At 38.3% G+C, this 18,658-nt stretch overlaps 1 protein-coding gene across 2 annotated transcripts in view; it reads right to left on the bottom strand.

Annotated features, from left to right (window-relative positions):
- LOC127841230 (telomerase protein component 1-like) overlaps positions 1–18,658 on the bottom strand; it is a 153,018-nt gene that overhangs the window by 133,502 nt on the left and 858 nt on the right. The window contains exons 2-9 of one of the 2 annotated variants that reach the window (XM_052369888.1): positions 16,575–16,640; positions 14,412–14,597; positions 12,767–12,808; positions 10,942–11,117; positions 7,709–8,161; positions 6,925–7,059; positions 2,461–2,622; positions 1,354–1,450 (exon numbers count right to left, since the gene is read on the bottom strand). In XM_052369888.1, the coding sequence (XP_052225848.1) occupies positions 1,354–1,450; positions 2,461–2,622; positions 6,925–7,059; positions 7,709–8,161; positions 10,942–11,117; positions 12,767–12,808; positions 14,412–14,597; positions 16,575–16,620 (1,297 nt within the window). In that variant the 5' untranslated portion in view covers positions 16,621–16,640. Of the gene's footprint in view, positions 1–1,353; positions 1,451–2,460; positions 2,623–6,924; positions 7,060–7,708; positions 8,162–10,941; positions 11,118–11,375; positions 11,715–12,766; positions 12,809–14,411; positions 14,598–16,574; positions 16,641–18,658 lie in introns of those variants that run through there. The other variant, XM_052369889.1, reaches the window with a different exon arrangement.

Below are 18,658 nucleotides of genomic sequence, written 5' to 3'. Positions count from 1 at the left end.
AACTTCCCATAATAGTGTGTTAATTAGCTCAGCAGTTTTCAGAGAAAACCCGAGTTATTGTCATAGCCTCCTTGTCGTCCGCCGCCTGGGCTTCGTGCTAAAACTTTTACATTGGCTCTAAAATTAAAGTGCTTCCACATACAACTTTGAAACTTCATATGTACATGCACCTTGATGAGTTCTACATGTGACCTCTAATGTAAAACTTCAACTTTGCCCCTAACATCATAGTGCTTCCAACTACAACTTTGAAGCTCCATATGTACATGCACCTTGATGACTTCTACACGCCACACCCATTTTTGGGTCACTAGGTCAAAGGTCAAGGTCACTTTGACCTCTAATATAAAACTTTCACTTTGCCTCTAACATTACAGTGCTTCCACCTACAACTTTGAAACTTCATATGTACATGCACCTTGATAAGTTCTACACGCCACACCCATTTTTGGATCACTAGGTCAAAGGTAAAGGTCACTGTGACCTCTAATATAAAACTTTAACTTTGCCTCTAACATCATAGTGCTTCCACCTACAACTTTGAAACTTCATATGTACATGCACCTTGATGACTTCTACACGCCACACCCATTTTTGGGTCACTAGGTCAAGGGTCAAGGTCACTGTGACCTCTAATATAAAACTTTAACTTTCCCTCTAACATCACAGTGCTTCCACCTACAACTTTGAAACTTCATATGTAGATGCACCTTGATGAGTTCTACACGCCACACTCATTTTGGGTCACTAGGTCAAAGGTCAAGGTCACTGTGACCTCTAAAAAAAATATAATAATAATAATAGTTTCTGACAAGCTTTCGCAGCCGAGCGTGGTACCCGTTATGCGGTGCTCTTGTTAGCATTATAATAACAAATGGCAAGTGCATACATATGTTCTTGGTTGGAATCATTTTATTTTAATGTTCAGAAACTGCATGTTTAAAATAATATCTTACTATGTCAGTTTTTTCAAGATAACAATTCTAACTCTACAGCAGGCTTATCATAAAACATCTTTTCATACAGTTGTCAGGTGCCCAGGTCTATGTGCAAATAGTGTTGACCCAGACTGCACAGGTTAATCAAGGACAACACTTTCTGCTTTTATGGATTTTTTTGTTTAAAAGAAGTTAGTTTTTACCGAAAATCTAGTTTAGGCAGAAAATGTCACCATTGGTCAGCTTGTTTCATACAAATTTTATCAAACATCTTTATTGTATTTAAACATGATAAACCTATAAGGGAAGCACTGCATCATTATCCCCACCCAACCACCCCCCCCCCCCCCCTGCAAATTGTGCCTGGTTACCACCCCACCCCACCTCACCCTATTTGTTATTTATGCCTGTGTACCTAGCTGATATTTATCGAAGTCAGGGAACTTTGTCACCATGGCTTTCCTCAGAGCCGATGGCAGTGAGCCCAGGGGGAGTGTCTTCTCTGGGAATGCCTGAAAATAAACATACCCTTAATTATCATACCTAATTATAGGCCTGAAAATGCATGTTCTCTTAATTACCATATCTGAATATATGCCTGAAAATGCATGTACCCTTGTCATTCACATGTTTGTATTAAGTAGAAAATAAGAACATTTATTCACACTACACTTTACAAAATAATACATAACACTTGTATTAATTCTCCAAAAATTACTAATTATCAGTAACTATTGTTGGAGATAATGTTGCTGTAACTACATAGATGGCAACAAAATAATGCCAAAATCACAAGAAAATTCACACTCAAAAGCCCAACATTCATTCATTCAAAATTCAACACACATACTGAATATATCTCTGTGACTAACAATCAGAAGAGAATGTATAACAACCAAACATGAATTCAAAACTCAACTTCACCTACCAAACACACCACCGCTACTCATAATAATAAGAACATTTGCAAAAGCTGAACATTCATTCATTCAATTATCAACTCACCCTACCAAATATATCTCCGTGACTTCTACCCCAACTTTCAATCAAAATTCAAATCTAACTACAGAATATATCTCCACTGCTTCTATCCCAACTTTCAATCAAAATTCAAATCTATTGACAGAATATATCTCCGTGACTTCTACCCCAACTTTCAATCAAAGTTCAAATCTACCTATAGAATATATATCCACTGCTTCTATCCCAACTTTCAATCAAAATTCAAATCTATCGACAGAATATATCTCCGTGACTTCTTCCCCAACTTTCAATAAAAATTCAAATCTACCTACAGAATATATCTCCACAGCTTCTATCCCAACTTTCAATAACAATTCAAATCTACCTACAGAATATATCTCCACAGCTTCTATCCCAACTTTCAATAAAAATTCAAATCTACCTACAGAATATATCTCCATTGCTTGTATCCAAACTTTCATTCAAAATTTAAATCTAACTACAGAATATATCTCTGTGACTTCTATCCAACATTTTTTCAGAACTCAACTCCACGTACCGAATATATCTCCGCCACCTCGATCCAGTCTGATGGCAAGGCGATGGCCGCACTGAAGTACTTCTTCAGGTATGGCCGACAGGCCGGCATGTGGGAGGCCAGAGCCAACAGGAAGTTGCTGGTCGTACGAATGTTGAGCTGTTTCCTACTGTACAGAGCAAGCTGAAATGAATTAATGCATGAGGGTACAGTGTCGTCGTTCTTAACAAAAATCCAATTTAGGCCAAAAGTGTTGTTCCTGATTAGTCTGGACTGCACAGGCTTATCTTGGACGACACTACAAACTTTCATTATGCACAGGCTAGTCTGGACTGCACAGGCTTATCTTGGACGACACTACAAACTTTCATTATGCACAGGCTAGTCTCGACTGCACAGGCTTATCTTGGACGACACTACAAACTTTCATTATGCACAGGCTAGTCTGGACTGCACAGGCTTATCTTGGACGACACTACAAACTTTCATTATGCACAGGCAGGCTTATAGGACCCTACGGACAACAGATAGTTGCTGGTTTTATTAATGTTTAGCTGTTTCCTACTGAAGAGTGCAAGCTGGAATGGAGATAATGCATGGGAAAACAGGGCCTTATGATTACTTATAGAGATGCTGAGGGTTCACATTTGAAGGCTGACTAAGAGATCAAAAGAAAGTCCTTAGCAGACTGGAACATTTATCATGTTATATGAGCCTCATTATAGGAAAAGTGGGCTTACTGCATGTGCGTTAAGTTTCATCCCAAATTAGCCTGTGCAATCGACTTAGGCATATCAGGAACAACAATTTACACTTATATGGAATTTAATATTTGTTTATAGGTTAAGTCTCTTTTTAACAAATATTATGATTAGGAGTAAAGTGTAGTCCCTTATTAGCAAGGCTAACCTGGGAAGACGCTTTGTGCACATGCATTAATCCCCATTTCCCAGAGTGCAGCTTCATTTATTGTTAGACACTCAAGCTTTTCCAAAGGGCCATTCAGCACAGTGGTACATATGTGCCTGTATTTCCAAATAAGGTGTATCCCTGTGCATAAATTTTAAAAATGGGACACCCCTGTGTCTGAATTTTCTATTCAGGAACACTCCAGTACCCAAATGTTTCTGTTTTTGCTTGTTTAAGCAGTAAAATAACATAAACATACAATTATTGGACCCATCATATCAAGTGAAAAAATCCAACCCAAACCCAGTTACAGGTTGGCGCCCTTTTGCCTTAATAAAATCCTGTGAAAAGACTTGCCAACGTATCCTGAGACGCTTCGAAAAAGATCATCTCACATGAAAACAATTATGGTACTGTAAAACTACTATTAGTAGTGGGACTTCTGTAAAACTACTATTAGTGGTGGGACATTTCTGTAAAACTACTATTAGTGGTGGGACATTTTTGTAAAACTACTATTAGTGGTGGGACTTCTGTAAAACTACTATTAGTGGTGGGACATTCCTGTAAAACTACTATTAGTGGTGGGACATTTCTGTAAAACTACTATTAGTGGTGGGACATTTCTGTAAAACTACTACTTCTTAGTAAAACTGTAAAACTACTACTTCTAGATCCTCTAATCTAAAATCCCAACAAATATGTATGCCCAATATTTGAATCTTGTACTACTAAATTACTGTAGGCATGGAAGACACTAAAGGGACCGTCAACCAGATTGACGAAAAAAGAAAAGTTCTAAAATATAGAACATTTCTTTTTGTTTGTCAATCTGGTTGACGGCTCCTTTAAATATTCAAAGTGATCCACACATACATCCTGCGTTAGTTTCAGAATCCAGATACATCCATACACTAAACAAAGGAGAGTACATTACATTGTGTTCTTAAGCTTAATAGACATTTCGTGTAAAATACTAATGCAGTAAAGCTGTATTGATACAGTAAACTTTGTTCAGTTAAAAAGTTAAAATAAGCCCTTATTTTTAACATCCTTCATTCCCGGTGTGCGTATTGCGGTTTTAAGGGATGCTGCATTTTACCCAGCCAACACGCGGCAGATTGAAAACAATAAATGCCCTTGAAACATGACGACATGCAATCAACAACTGATAGTAATAGTGTCTGTTGTTTTATTCTGCTAATCATATCAATGTTCTAGCTCATTGGCATGTAATAAAACGGCCCGGTTACTATAAACTCATAACCATGGACTAGTCAATGCAAGTGATAAACATGGCCAATCTCCTGCAAATGACCCCCTCTGTCTACCGCAATTTATCACAGACAAGTATAACACACTTATACAAAAATTGTGATGCAAATTCATAATCTTTTTTGGCCAAAATCAATGTATACAAAAAAGTCAATTTTTAAATAACCAGGACATTTCATGAGGACAAAAATAAAATATTCTACAGTATTCTGTTTGATTCCTTAAAAGTACAATCAATTAGGACTTATTTTTTCTGTTAAATAGATAAAAAGCATTTATACTTGTTCATAACTTGAGGGATCCATAAAATGTCATTAGCAGACTGTGAAATGTATCATGTTATATGGCGCAGTAATAATCATCGTTCATCACAACAAATAGGCCAAACAGATGAGCCGTATTCTGAGATTTTTGTTTAGAAGAGACCTACTTAAAAGGACTTATTCCTCTAAAGAGGAAAGTGTTGTCCCTGATATGTCTGTTCAGCCTGCACATGCTTATCTGGAATGAAACTTTCTGCTCATGCATTAAGCCCTGTTTTCCAAGAATGAGGCTCATATGGTGCAGAAATAGTAATTGTTCATTACAAAAAAGTGGCCAAAGACATATAGTTCCACATGGGCAAGAAAAGTAACAAATGCATCTCGTACCTCATTATTTTATAAACATGTCCCTACAAACAAACACAGACCCCTGACCTTGAGAAGGAACTCTGGGTTATAAAAGATCACCTGTTCCTATGAGCCTCTTTCTATGAAAACTTAGCTATATGCATGTGTGGGTAAAGTGTCATCCCATATTTGCATGTGCAGTCTGCAATGGTTGATCAGGGAAGAGACTATCCGCCAGACTGGATTATTGTTTTGAAAATACCATAAAAGTGGAAAGTGTGTTGATGAGCCTGTTCAGACTGCACAGGACCATCTGGCAAGACATAACATCACATGCATTAAGCCCCATTTTCCCAGAATAAGACTCATATGGTGTCGTAATAATCATTGTTCACCACAACAAACAGGCTAAATACATACGGAATATTACGCTAGTCAATTGTTCCAAGAGTTTGTATCACTCGAGTGGCTTGTGTGATGACGTGTCACACGAGAGGCGGAGCCTCGAGTGTGATGCGAAATAGCACAAGCCACGAGAGTGATACAAACTCTTGGAACAATTGACTAGCGTAATATTCCTTTTATTATATACAACAACTAACGAAAACAGTTAACAATTGTATTTTTTACTTCAACAAAACTGACAAAACAATGACTAAAACGGTACGCCATAGTTTATTTAAGACGCGTATGAATACAGTTTATGTAAATTAACGTGTAAACATTCAAACCGGGAAAACACAGGTTTCCGACACGCGTACCTTAATAAATGCCATCGTTAATCCACTGTTTATAACAATTAAGTTGACAACTTTAATCCGCTGTTTATAACAAAAACGTTGAAACAATATGCACTTCCACTTCTATCTTCCATGTCTTTATCGAAACTTAGTTTAAACCACACTATTTAATTGTATTCCTATCGAAATATTCATTTATGCATGATAAACACACACTCCAAAATAAGTTTCGAATTCGTTCGATGTTTTAAACAAATAATTTACTGTTAAAAAACACCACGTCTGATGGAATGTCCTTTAATTCCATAGAGTTTAGATAAAACTATTGTGTTTCGTCACAGAAATGACGTCAAACTATGTACTACGTAATATATTTCATAATATAAAATATTTCTATTTTCGGTGCGCGTAATGTGACGTCATTAAATGTGTCGAAGAAGTCCGGCTAGTATGGTAATACGGAATTGGAAACAGCGAGTAGCGTAATACGGGATTTTTTATTTTAACGATTGATACAACGTGTATTTTGTTAAATGCATTAACAGGTATATAATAAATTAAGTTACACTTATGTCTTGTACCTCTTTTTTTACAAACATGCACCTGCACAGCCTAACAGACTTGAGAATGAACTCTGGGTCTTTACAGATCAACTTTGAGCAATCTTCATTCTGGGAAAACTGGGCTTTATTCATGCATGTAAATCTACCAGATTAGCCCATACAGTCTGCACAAGCAAATCAAGGACAACACTTTCGGCATTGGGGTGATTTTTGTTTATAATGGCCCTCCTTTAAACAACAAATTCTATAAAAGCAGGAAGTGTCAACCATGCAGTCTGCACAAGTTTATCTGACACTTTACACACATGCATCAAGTCCAATTTATCAGAAATAGGCTCATATATGGGCCATAAAAGTAACAAAAAATGTCTTACACAGACCACTAACCTTGAGAATGAACTCTGGGTCATAACAGATGACCTGGTCAGCCATTGTTACCAAGGTCACCCTTGTCAGGTCCGTACCCAAGCGGAAATTGGGCTGGCATATCAGCGACCCACTGACAGCATTTACCAGGCCAAACTGGAGAGAATAAAGTGTATTAATTGACTTACACTTTACCACTTATATACCGATTTGACATGTTTGTAGTCCCAAATTACGTTAAAGACCTTCCTTATCAGATTCAAGTTTTAAAACCTTCATTTCCAAGAGCAGCAAGCAGCATAAAACCTTAACTGTTACTGGTTGTACACAGCCACTATAAATTGCCTTTTTGATGCAACAAGTTTTTCTTTAAATGTTGTAGGCTAAAATCATTTGAATATATTACCTCAGAAAAATCACATTTATTTCTTAATTGCAAAACATTTAAGTAAAAACAATGTTTATGACAAAGAACTATTTTGAGAGAAAATATATATCCAGAAATCCATTAAAGTGACATAAGCAAATTTTCAATAAGTACATATTTTCCCTAAATAACTGCTTAAAAATCACCAATTTACGGGTTTTTTGATACATAAAATGCAACATTTTGTTAAGTACCCTATGCAGATCTATGGGTTAAACCTCAGTAACTATAATATTGAAAACTTCTTTTAAGATGTTTAAGTATTTGTTAGATAAAAACACAAACCAATTTCCCAATTTTAGTCAAATATACGTGATTTTTCCCAATTCAAAGGGCCCAGCCCGATTTCAAAAATGGTAAAAAATATCACTGTCATACCTTGATTCCATTAACATCATGCACCTTAGCACCTGCCATCAGCGTGCGATCTAACGTGGGTGGAGTAAACTTGGCCACCTTCATTTTCTTCACCCTCGGAAGCTCATTGGTAAAATCATACTCAGGGGGCGGAGCCTCATACTTGGCCAGCCTCACCTTCTTCCCGCCCTTTTTCGCACTAGGTTTACCCACACGTTTTGTTGTTGTAGAGACCTTATCGCTTGTCTGGTCAAGGGTGCTGAGTAATGAACTCTTTAGATTGGATAAGGGACCAGTCAGTGAAGACTGAAGTGTAACCTTGGTTATACCCATGTGGGTGGAACCAGCTGTCAATCTTTTGTTCAGCAGGGAGGAGCCAATTGAAGAGGTGGAGCCATGTGACAGAAGGGTGGAGCCTGCAGTCAAGGATGACAGCCCAGAGGTCTTGCTGGCTGTTAGAGTTGTTGTCAATGGCTGAAAAAAGGTAAAAATATCATGCAAATATCCTATTAGGTCTATTTATTTCATTGTTTAACCTTCAATTGAGAATTTTAGGAAGTCACTTGGGAAAAAATATATTCCTTTTTGAGAGTGGAAATGAGGCCTAATTTTGCCACAAAATTGATTTAAAGATCCACACATTGCAATCTTACTTACAATTTGACAAAATAGTATTTAATACATTCAAGTCCTGAACAAAAACATCCATCAAGATGCAAGCTAAACACCTCCTAATAAACACATGCAAACATCTTCATCTTGCAGAGTTTTAATAAAAGCGAGCGTGAATTGTGCTTCGACAGTGTTCAGAGTTTTTCAAGCATACATGGAGATTAATATTCATCTCCCAATTTGTCCAAGGAAAGCTTAACAGCTCTATGTGGCCACCCAGTCTGCGGCAAGCTTAACAGATCTATGTGGCTATCCAGTCTTGGGCAAGCTAAACAACTCTATGAGGCTATCCAGTTCGAGGCAAGCTAAACAGCTCTATGTGATCCAGTCCGGGGCAAGCTAAACAGCTCTATGTGGCTATCAAGTCTTTGGCAAGCTAAACAGCTCTATGTGGCTATCAAGTCTTTGGCAAGCTAAACAGCTCTATGTGGCTATCTAGTCTTTGGCAAGCTAAACAGCTCTATGTGGCTATCTATTCCAGGGAAAGCTAAACAGCTCTATGAGGCTATCCAGTTCGGGGCAAGCTAAACAGCTTTATGTGGCTATCCAGTCCAGGGCAAGCTAAACAGCTCTATGTGGCTATCCAGTCTTGGGCAAGCTAAACAGCTCTATGTGGCTACCTATTCCAGGGAGAGCTAAACAGCTCTATGAGGCTATCAAGTCCGGAGCAAGCTAAATAGCTCTGTGTAGCTATCCACTCTGGCAAGCAAAACAGCTCTATGTGGGTATCCAGTCCAGTAAAAGCTAAACAGCTTTATGTGGCTATCTAGTCCTGGGAAAGCTAAACAGCTCTGTGTGGCTCTCAAGTCTGAGGCAAGCAAAACAGCTCTATGTGGGTATTAAGTCCAGGGATAGCTAAACAGCTCTTTGTGGCTATCTACTCCAGGGAAAGCTAAACAGCTCTGTGTGACTCTCCAGTCTGGGGAAACCTAAACAGCTTTTTGTGGCTATCTAGTCCTGAAAAAGCTAAACAGCTCTGTGTGGCTATCTTAACCTGGGAAAGCTAAACAGCTTTATGTGGTTATCCAGTCTGGGGCAAGCTCAACAGCTCTATTTGGCTATCCAGTCCAGGGTACATGTATGCTTAATAGCTCTATGTGGCTATCTAGTGCAGGGCAAGCTAAACAGCTCTATGTGGCTATCCAGTCCTGGGCAAGCTAAACAGCTCTGTGTGGCTATCTTGTCCTGGGAAAGCTAAACAGCTCTATGTGGCTATCTATTCCAGGGCATGTTTAACATCTCTATGCAGCTATCTAGTCTGGGGCAAGCTAAACAGCTCTATGTGGCTTTCTAGTCTGGGGCAAGCTAAACAGCTATATGTGGCTATCCAGTCTGTGGCAAGCTAAACAGCTCTATGTTGCAATCTAGTCCGGGCAAGCTAAACAGCTTGATGTGGCTATCTAGTCCAGTGCATGCTTAACAGCTCTATGTGGCTATCCAGTCCAGGGCAAGCTAAACAGCTTTATGTTGCTATCCAGTCTGTTGCAAGCTAAACAGCTCTATGTGGCCACCAAGTCCATGGCAAGCTTAACAGCTCTATGTGGCTATCCAGTCTGGAGTATGCTAAACAGCTCTATGTGGCTTCCAAGTCTGGGACAAGCTAAACAGCTCTATGTGGCTATCCAGTCTGGAGTATGCTTAACAGCCATATGTGGTTATCTAGTACGGGGCAAGCTAAACAGCTTTATGTGGCTATCCAGTCTGGGGTATGCTAAACAGCGATATGTTGCTATCTTGTCCGGGGCAAGCTAAACAGCTCTATGTGGCGATCCAATCTGGGCAAGCTAAACAGCTCTATGGGGCTATCAAGTCCAGGGCAAGTTAACCAGCTCTATGGGACTATCTAGTCCAGGACATGCTAAACAGCTCTTTGTGGCCATCTAGTTTGGAGAAAGCTAAACAGCTCTATGTGGCTATCCAGTTTGGGCCAAGCTTAACAGCTCTATGTGGCTATCTAGTGCGGGGAAAGCTAAACAGATCTATGAGGCTTCCCAGTCCAGGGCAAGCTAAACAGCTCTATGGAGCTATCCAGTAAGGGGCAAGCTAAACAGCTCTATGGAGCCATCAAGTCAGGGCCAGAAAGTGATGAATTTACCTACTTGAATCAGAGGAAGGAACAGAATGCTCATAAATAATATTTCCACAAAAATCCACACATAACTTATGAAGCAGGCCTGTGGTGAAATATTCACTCATATACCTCAGATTGAAAGCGCTCTATAGCCAACTCAGCAAGTTTTGCACACAAAATATCAGCTCATTTAATACATACATGACAGCTATATGTTACAAAAGCCTCACTCTGAGAAAAACTGGGTTTAATGCAAGTGCGTTAAATGTCGTCCCAGATAGGCCTGTGAGTCTGCATAGGCTAATCAAGGATGGATCTTTCCGGCTAAACTGGATTTTTGGCTTAGAAAAGACTTCATTGATATGAAAAATACTATCAAAGCCGTAAGTGTTGTCCCTGATTAGCCTGTGCTAATCTGGTATGAACATACAAACATAAATTAAGATCCATTTTCCCAGAACAAGGCTCATAAGTTACAATCCATGATTACAAATCACAAGTCATTGCCTACCTTAGTTGATAAAGTTGACTTCAAGCTTGATGTTGTAGATGAGCCCATGTGGGATGCACTGTGTTTCTGTGACCCAGAGGTCACCCCAAGGTCAAATGATTTCAACGACAACAGGCCAGAGGTCAAGTGAGAGGTCAAGTTAGAGGTCAGCTTACTGGTCAGACATGGGGATGGACCTGTAAACATAGCAGAGCAGAAAGTTGTTCCAACCATTTTTAACTTTTCAAATCTTTTAAATATTCCAATTACTGCTTATAATGTTATCTCACATTCACTTCTTATGAAGTATTGTTAAAGGAAACATATGAGTAGTAAATAATTTACAACTTTATTTCATCTGAGTTTGTAAATGTTTAGTACAGTTATCTCAACGTTTTTATGTTGAATTGAATTGTTTTGTGTTTTCTTGTAACAGCAACAATTTTACCACTTACAGTCGAAACCCGATGGCTCGAACTCGCTTGGCTCGAATTTCCGGTTGGCTCGAACTGTCATCACAGCACCAATTTTTATTGCTATATCTTCATATAAAATTGTTTCGGATGGCTCGAACTGTTTTCACAGTCCCGGTGACAATTTTCACGTGTTCTTTTGTTCGGATGGCTCAAACTCGTTTCGGGTCGCATAAAATGTTTATCGATTAGGACCTCTTGATTTAAGGCTCCCAATAATTGATTTAACACCAGTTGCAAACATGTTATCAGCTGAATTGTTTATTGATTTGAGTAAAAGATGGCATTTCGTATAAATGTAATCAGAACTTATCTCAAGGAGTGCGAAAACTCACAGCATGTTCAATATCAACTAGGTGTTATAAAACGCTTCGTTTCTCCAAAATGTGCTACGTTAAAACGTTAACATTAAGATATTTGCTTTATTGTATTTGTTACTGTTTGAAATAATGGTAAATACAAGTACTAAGTATATATTTGGTTCTTATTAATTCAAAAGCAGAAAGTAGTACGAAGTATAATGGAGTTTAAGCAATGTGTGTACTCTTCAACTGGGGGTGAAAATGTACTGCAGACTTGTCCGTAAACAATAGTTTATTGGAAATTGGATGGCTCGAATTCCGGATGGCTCGAACTTTTGTTGCCGGTCCCGACGAGTTCGAGCCACCGGGTTTCGACTGTATTTATAATGAATAACCTAGCTCCTTGTGTTACACCTGTGACTATACTGATCAAGCCATGAACAACTTTGTCATAGATTGCAAAAAAACGTGTGATTTTTGTGTCTTATTTTATACTCATTTTATAATTAGGTAAAAACTACAAGTGGAATCAAGTTCTGGGTGGTTTATGTTGATTATAAATAATGAATCATTGCCTGTTGCACAATATAAATGTTTGCAGAAATTGGCTTTTTAAACTGTGATTTTGATTTGTTTACATGGTCTTTTCTAAGCTCATGAACTATTGTGCCTCATTCAGGAAAAACTGGGCTTCATGCATGTGTGTAAAGTGTCGTCCCCGATTAGCCTGTGCCATCTGCACAGGTGACTAAGGGACCCCACTTTCCACATTTCTGGAATATGTTGTTTAAAGGATGTCTCATCTGAACAAAATCCAGTATAGACAGAAAGTGTCATCCCTGATTAGCCTGTGCAGAGGGAACAGACTAATCTCGGATGACACTTTAAGTACATGCATTAAGCCCGGTTTTCCCTAAACAAAGGATACATTTAAGTCCCAGTTAAAAAAGCCACTTACTGCAATCATTTATATTGCGCAACAGATAATGATCAATTATTTACAATAAGTTTAAACCACCAAGGAGAACCAGACACTCATGTCTTTAAATGTTGTAGCTAATCTGCACAAACCTGGCTGCTCTGGCTTTGTCCGTAAACTGCCTGTCGTCAAACCTGCAAATATGCCAATGTCAATGGCTTGTGACCACTATTTCTTATATAGCTGCATGTAAGCTATAACAGTTACTGTATGGTTATTTGCTAGACACTTAATTATATTATATACAACCCATCAAAGCAGTGCAGTCAAGTGATATTCCCTATATATAAACAAATGAGCCGCACTCTGTGAAAATGGGGTTTATTGCATGTGTTATCCTAGATTAGAATGTGCAGTCAGCACAGGTTAATAAGGGATGACACTTAAAACCTGCACTGGATATTCGTGTAGGTTTTAAAGTAAAATAAAAATTTCATAAAGTGAAAAATATCATCCCAGATTAGCCTGTGCAGACAGCACAATCTGGGAAGACTCTTCACAATGACATCCATGCATTAAGCTCTGTTTTCACAGAGCACAGCTCATATTCAATACTGCATTGTAAGCGAGAGACTCCAGAATGGGCTAGATTAAGGAAAAACCCACCAATCTGTGGATACAAACAAAGCAGACATGTAAATATTCTTTCAAAATCACACACCACATAAACTGTTATTATTTAATTCAAACTAACCGGTGAGCCTTGTTTCCCTACATATTAAATTGTGTTTTTGCAACCTGGTTGAGATCCAGATAATAACTATTCAGCAAATCAAATACATGACCTTGTCGCAGTCAACACAAACATCACCATTGTTAAACTACACAGTAAACATTGCAGACAGATCATGAGAACAACACCCTAATGTCTGTGAATGTTTATAGACAGATCATGAGAACAACACCCTAATGTCTGTGAATGTTTATAGACAGATCATGAGAACAACACGCTAATGTCTGTGAATGTTTATAGACAGATCATGAGAACAACACCCTAATGTCTGTGAATGTTTATAGACAGATCATGAGAACAACACCCTAATGTCTGTGAATGTTTATAGACAGATCATGGGAACAACACCCTAATGTCTGTGAATGTTTATAGACAGATCATGAGAACAACACCCTAATGTCTGTGAATGTTTATAGACAGATCATGAGAACAACACCCTAATGTCTGTGAATGTTTATAGACAGATCATGAGAACAACACCCTAATGTCTGTGAATGTTTATAGACAGATCATGAGAACAACACACTAATGTCTGTGAATGTTTATAGACAGATCATGAGAACAACACCCTAATGTCTGTGAATGTTTATAGACAGATCATGAGAACAACACACTAATGTCTGTGAATGTTTATAGACAGATCATGAGAACAACACTCTAATGTCTGTGAATGTTTATAGACAGATCATGAGAACAACACACTAATGTCTGTGAATGTTTATAGACAGATCATGAGAACAACACCCTAATGTCTGTGAATGTTTATAGACAGATCATGAGAACAACACACTAATGTCTGTGAATGTTTATAGACAGATCATGAGAACAACACCCTAATGTCTGTGAATGTTTATTCAAGTTTAAAAATCTAGTCAAAGCAAAAAGTGTTGTCCCTGATTAACATGTGCAGACTGCATATGCTTGACGACACTTTATGCACATGCATGTAGCCCAGTTTTTCCAGATAAAGGCGTACAAACTTCTTTATTGTAACATTCAGTTACCTGAGCTCAGCTCCTTGTTTTCCATCTTCTGCAGAAGAGAGCTACATGTGAGGCTTGTTTTGTGATTTTCCCTTGGCACCTTTGTGACAAGTACATCTGACTTAGTGTCAGCTGGTTTTCTTTTACGTGAAGCACAAAGATCACTCTTGGTTGACAGGGATGATGCTAACAGGGAGCCAGTCAGCCCTACATAGAAACCAGACTTTTAATTATTCATCTTTAGAGAAACTTGACTTTTAATTATTTATCTATTTATTTACCCTTTACCACACAGATGCGCATTTTGACGCGTTTGCAGCCTTTAAGAAAATCTAATCAAATTTAAGACCTTTCTTACATGTACTACCGGTAAATTTAAGTATTAAAGGCTCATATCCAACCCATAGATACTGATGAGCAGATAACAGCATAAAACTTGAACCTTGTTTTTTTAATGATAGAAACATTAACCTTGAACAGACCCCATATGCAATCCCATTGGAGGTTACACTACCTTGCTAAAATATTTTCTTTACGTTTAATACTAACAGTGTCCTTGACCTTGACTCTGTTAATCTCAAATGCTATAATATACAAGCTATATCTATTTATGAAGTATCATTAAAATACATTTTAAATTCTTGTTTAGCAAAAGCTACATTTAAGTTTTTGCTTGATGCAGAGGCCTAGATGGATGACTGCCCATAAACCAAAGAGAGGCCTAGATGGATGACGGCCCAGAGGCCTAGATGGATGATGGCCCATAAACCAAAGAGAGGCCTAGATGGATGACGGCCCAGAGGCCTAGATGGATGACTGCCCATAAACCAAAGAGAGGCCTAGATGGATGACGGCCAATAAACCAAAGAGAGGCCTAGATGGATGACTGCCCATAAACCAAAGAGAGGCCTAGATGGATGACGGCCCAGAGGCCTAGATGGATGACTGCCCATAAACCAAAGAGAGGCCTAGATGGATGACTGCCCATAAACCAAAGAGAGGCCTAGATGGATGACAGCCCAGAGGCCTAGATGGATGACTGCCCATAAACCAAAGAGAGGCCTAGATGGATGACGGTCCAGAGGCCTAGATGGATGACGCCCAGAGGCCTAGATGGATGACTGCCCATAAACCAAAGAGAGGCCTAGATGGATGATGGCCCAGAGGCCTAGATGGATGACGGCCCAGAGGCCTAGATGGATGACTGCCCATAAACCAAAGAGAGGCCTAGATGGATGACGGCCCAGAGGCCTAGATGGATGACTGCCCATAAACCAAAGAGAGGCGTAGATGGATGACGGCCCAGAAGCCTAGATGGATGACGGCCCAGAGGCCTAGATGGATGATGGCCCATAAACCAAGGAGAGCCTTGATTTGCTTAAAATAAATTCCCAGATTAGCCTGTGCAGTCCGCGAAGGCTTATCAGGGACAACATTTTCAGCCTAGAGTGTATTAGAAGAGACATCCTTTAAATTAAAAATTCCATAAAAGCCAATATATGCACATGCATTCCCAGAATGCAGCTAAACTACTTCAATCCCAGACAAAAATATTGAACAGATAAGAATCTTATAATGCATACACAAGTTCACTAGTGCATACATGTATGTCCACATGTACAAACTGACATACAAAAGAACCAACCAACAGTGTAAAACCCTATAATGGCTTTACCCATTTTTGATGATAGTTGCATACCAAACTGAGTCAAATCAAATACTTTTTTTATAGTTTAAAACTACTGCATCAATGAATAGGTATGTGTAAAACACCCAAACGAAGATATTGTTATAAATATGAAATCATGAGATAGGATTATGTTATAAATATGAAATCATGAGATAGGTTTATAATATTAATATTTTATTTTATAATTATGAAATCATTAGATAGGTTTATGTTATAAATATGAAATCATGAGATAGGTTTATGTTATAAATATGAAATCATGAGATAGGTTTATGTTATAAATATGAAATCATGAGATAGGTTTATGCTATTAATATGAAATTATGAGATAGGTTTTATTTTCTAATATGAAATCATGAGATAGGTTTATGCTATTAATATGCAATCATGAGATAGGTTTATGTTATAAATATAAAATCAAGAGATAGGTTTATGTTATAAATATGAAATCATGAGATAGGTTTATGTTATAAATATGAAATCATGAGATATACCTGATCCTGACCATTTTGCCAGAAGAGGGTTGTCTTTCGTCGACATGACTTACACGGACTGCTAAGCTATAAAAATAAAAATGTTTAAGCATACATGTACATGTTATTACAAATATTGTTTATGCAACAGCTCAACATACAATTAAGAAGTGTACACCTTAAATACTCCTTTCCCAATTTAAAGGACATTTCTGAATTTTCTTAATAAAGCATAAAGCTCAACATTCATACAAAAACCATGTATCCCACAACTCAAAGTGGAATTTTACATCCCATTTTTCCAACTGAAACGCTGTGTCTCATTATTCTCACAAGACACTGTATCCCATTATTCCTACTGGTACCCTGTATCCAATTATTCCCACTGGTACCCTGTATCCTGTTATTCCCACTAGAACCATGTATCCTATTATTCCCACTAGAACCATGTATCCCATTATTCCCACTAGAACCCTGTATCCCAATTTTCGCACTGGTACCCTGTATCCCATTATTCACACTGGTACCCTGTATCCCATTAGTCTCACTAGAACCCTGTATCATAATTCCCATTGGAACCCTGTATCCCATTATTCCCACTGGTACCATGTATCCCATTAGTCCTACTGGTACTATGTGTCCCATTATTCCCACTAAAACCCTGTATCCCATTATTCGCACTGGTACCCTATATACTATTATTCACACTGGTACCTTGTATGGCATTAGTCCCAGTAGAACCCTGTATCCCATTATTCCCACTGGAACCCTGTATCCCATTATTCACACTGGTACCATGTATCCCATTATTCCCACTGGTACCCTGTATCCCATTATTCCAACTAGAACCCTGTATCTCATCATTCACACCGGTACCCTATATCCCATTACTCACACTGGAACCATGTATGCCATTAGTCCCACTAGAACCCTGTGTCCCACTATTCCCACTGGAACCCTGTATCCCATTATTCACACTGGTACCATGTATCCCATTATTCCCACTGGAACCCTCTATCCCATTATTCCCACTGAAACCCTGTATCCCATTATTTCCACTAGAACCATGTTTCCCATTATTCCCACTAGAACCTTATATCCCATTATTGATTATTCCCACTAGAACCATGTGTCCCCATTATTTCCACTAGAACCATGTATTCCATTATTCCCACTGGAACTCTGTATCACATTATTCCCACTAACCATGTATCCCACTTTTGCCACTAGAACCCTGAATCCCAATATTGCCACAATAAACCTGTATCCTATTATTCCCACTATAACCCTGTATCCCATTATACCCACTGAAACCCTGTATCCCATTATTTCCAATGATATCATGTCTTTGCAATTATATTTAAAAAAATGGAATTTATCATATAATCTAAAATATTTCCTAAATACCATGACAAATAATTACATTTGAACCTAGCTGTGGGAAAACAGGTTTTCATGCAAGTGCGTCAAGTGTGGTCCCAGATTAGCCTCTGCATTTTTGCTAAGCAGGCACAGTATGAAAGTATCCTAAATGTTATTTTTTGTTTAATGAAGTTTTTCCTTTGCGAAAATCCAGTTTAGTGGGAGTCTTCAATAATAAGACAGTGAAGACTGCAAAGGCTAATCTGGACCTACACTTTACCCACATGCATAACATCTCTTTTTCCCAGAGCGAGGCTCATTTCAGTTTCCTGATGACATCGTACAGATACTGCACTGCCAACTGCAGAGGACAGGTAATGGCAGTACAATACCCTAACAAGTATATCAACATTGAAAAACTACATTTATCAGCATGATCCGCTATGCCTGATTAATGCAGCCTCGTTCTGGGAAAACTGGGCTTAATGCATGAGCTTAAAGTGTCGCTTGATTGGTCATTGTCAGCTTGGGCACTACTTAAATGTACCCCAGGTACAGAAAATATACTAAAACGTACCTGGGAATTCTAACGCTTCATTGGTTGTTGGCTATTTTTGAATGTTCATATTTATGTCAATATGTTTTAAAAAGGTCTTTTTATTATAGAAATCTATACTAAATTAAGAATGTTGAGGCAGGTTTTGTTCAAAGAGAATTTTGTTTTGTATTCTGCAGCACGTTTT

Source organism: Dreissena polymorpha, chromosome 8 (genome assembly GCF_020536995.1).
Source record: "Dreissena polymorpha isolate Duluth1 chromosome 8, UMN_Dpol_1.0, whole genome shotgun sequence".
Classification (NCBI taxonomy): domain Eukaryota; kingdom Metazoa; phylum Mollusca; class Bivalvia; order Myida; family Dreissenidae; genus Dreissena; species Dreissena polymorpha.
The sequence above is the reverse complement of the archived record's forward strand: the minus strand, read 5'-3'. Positions and strand labels throughout refer to the sequence as shown.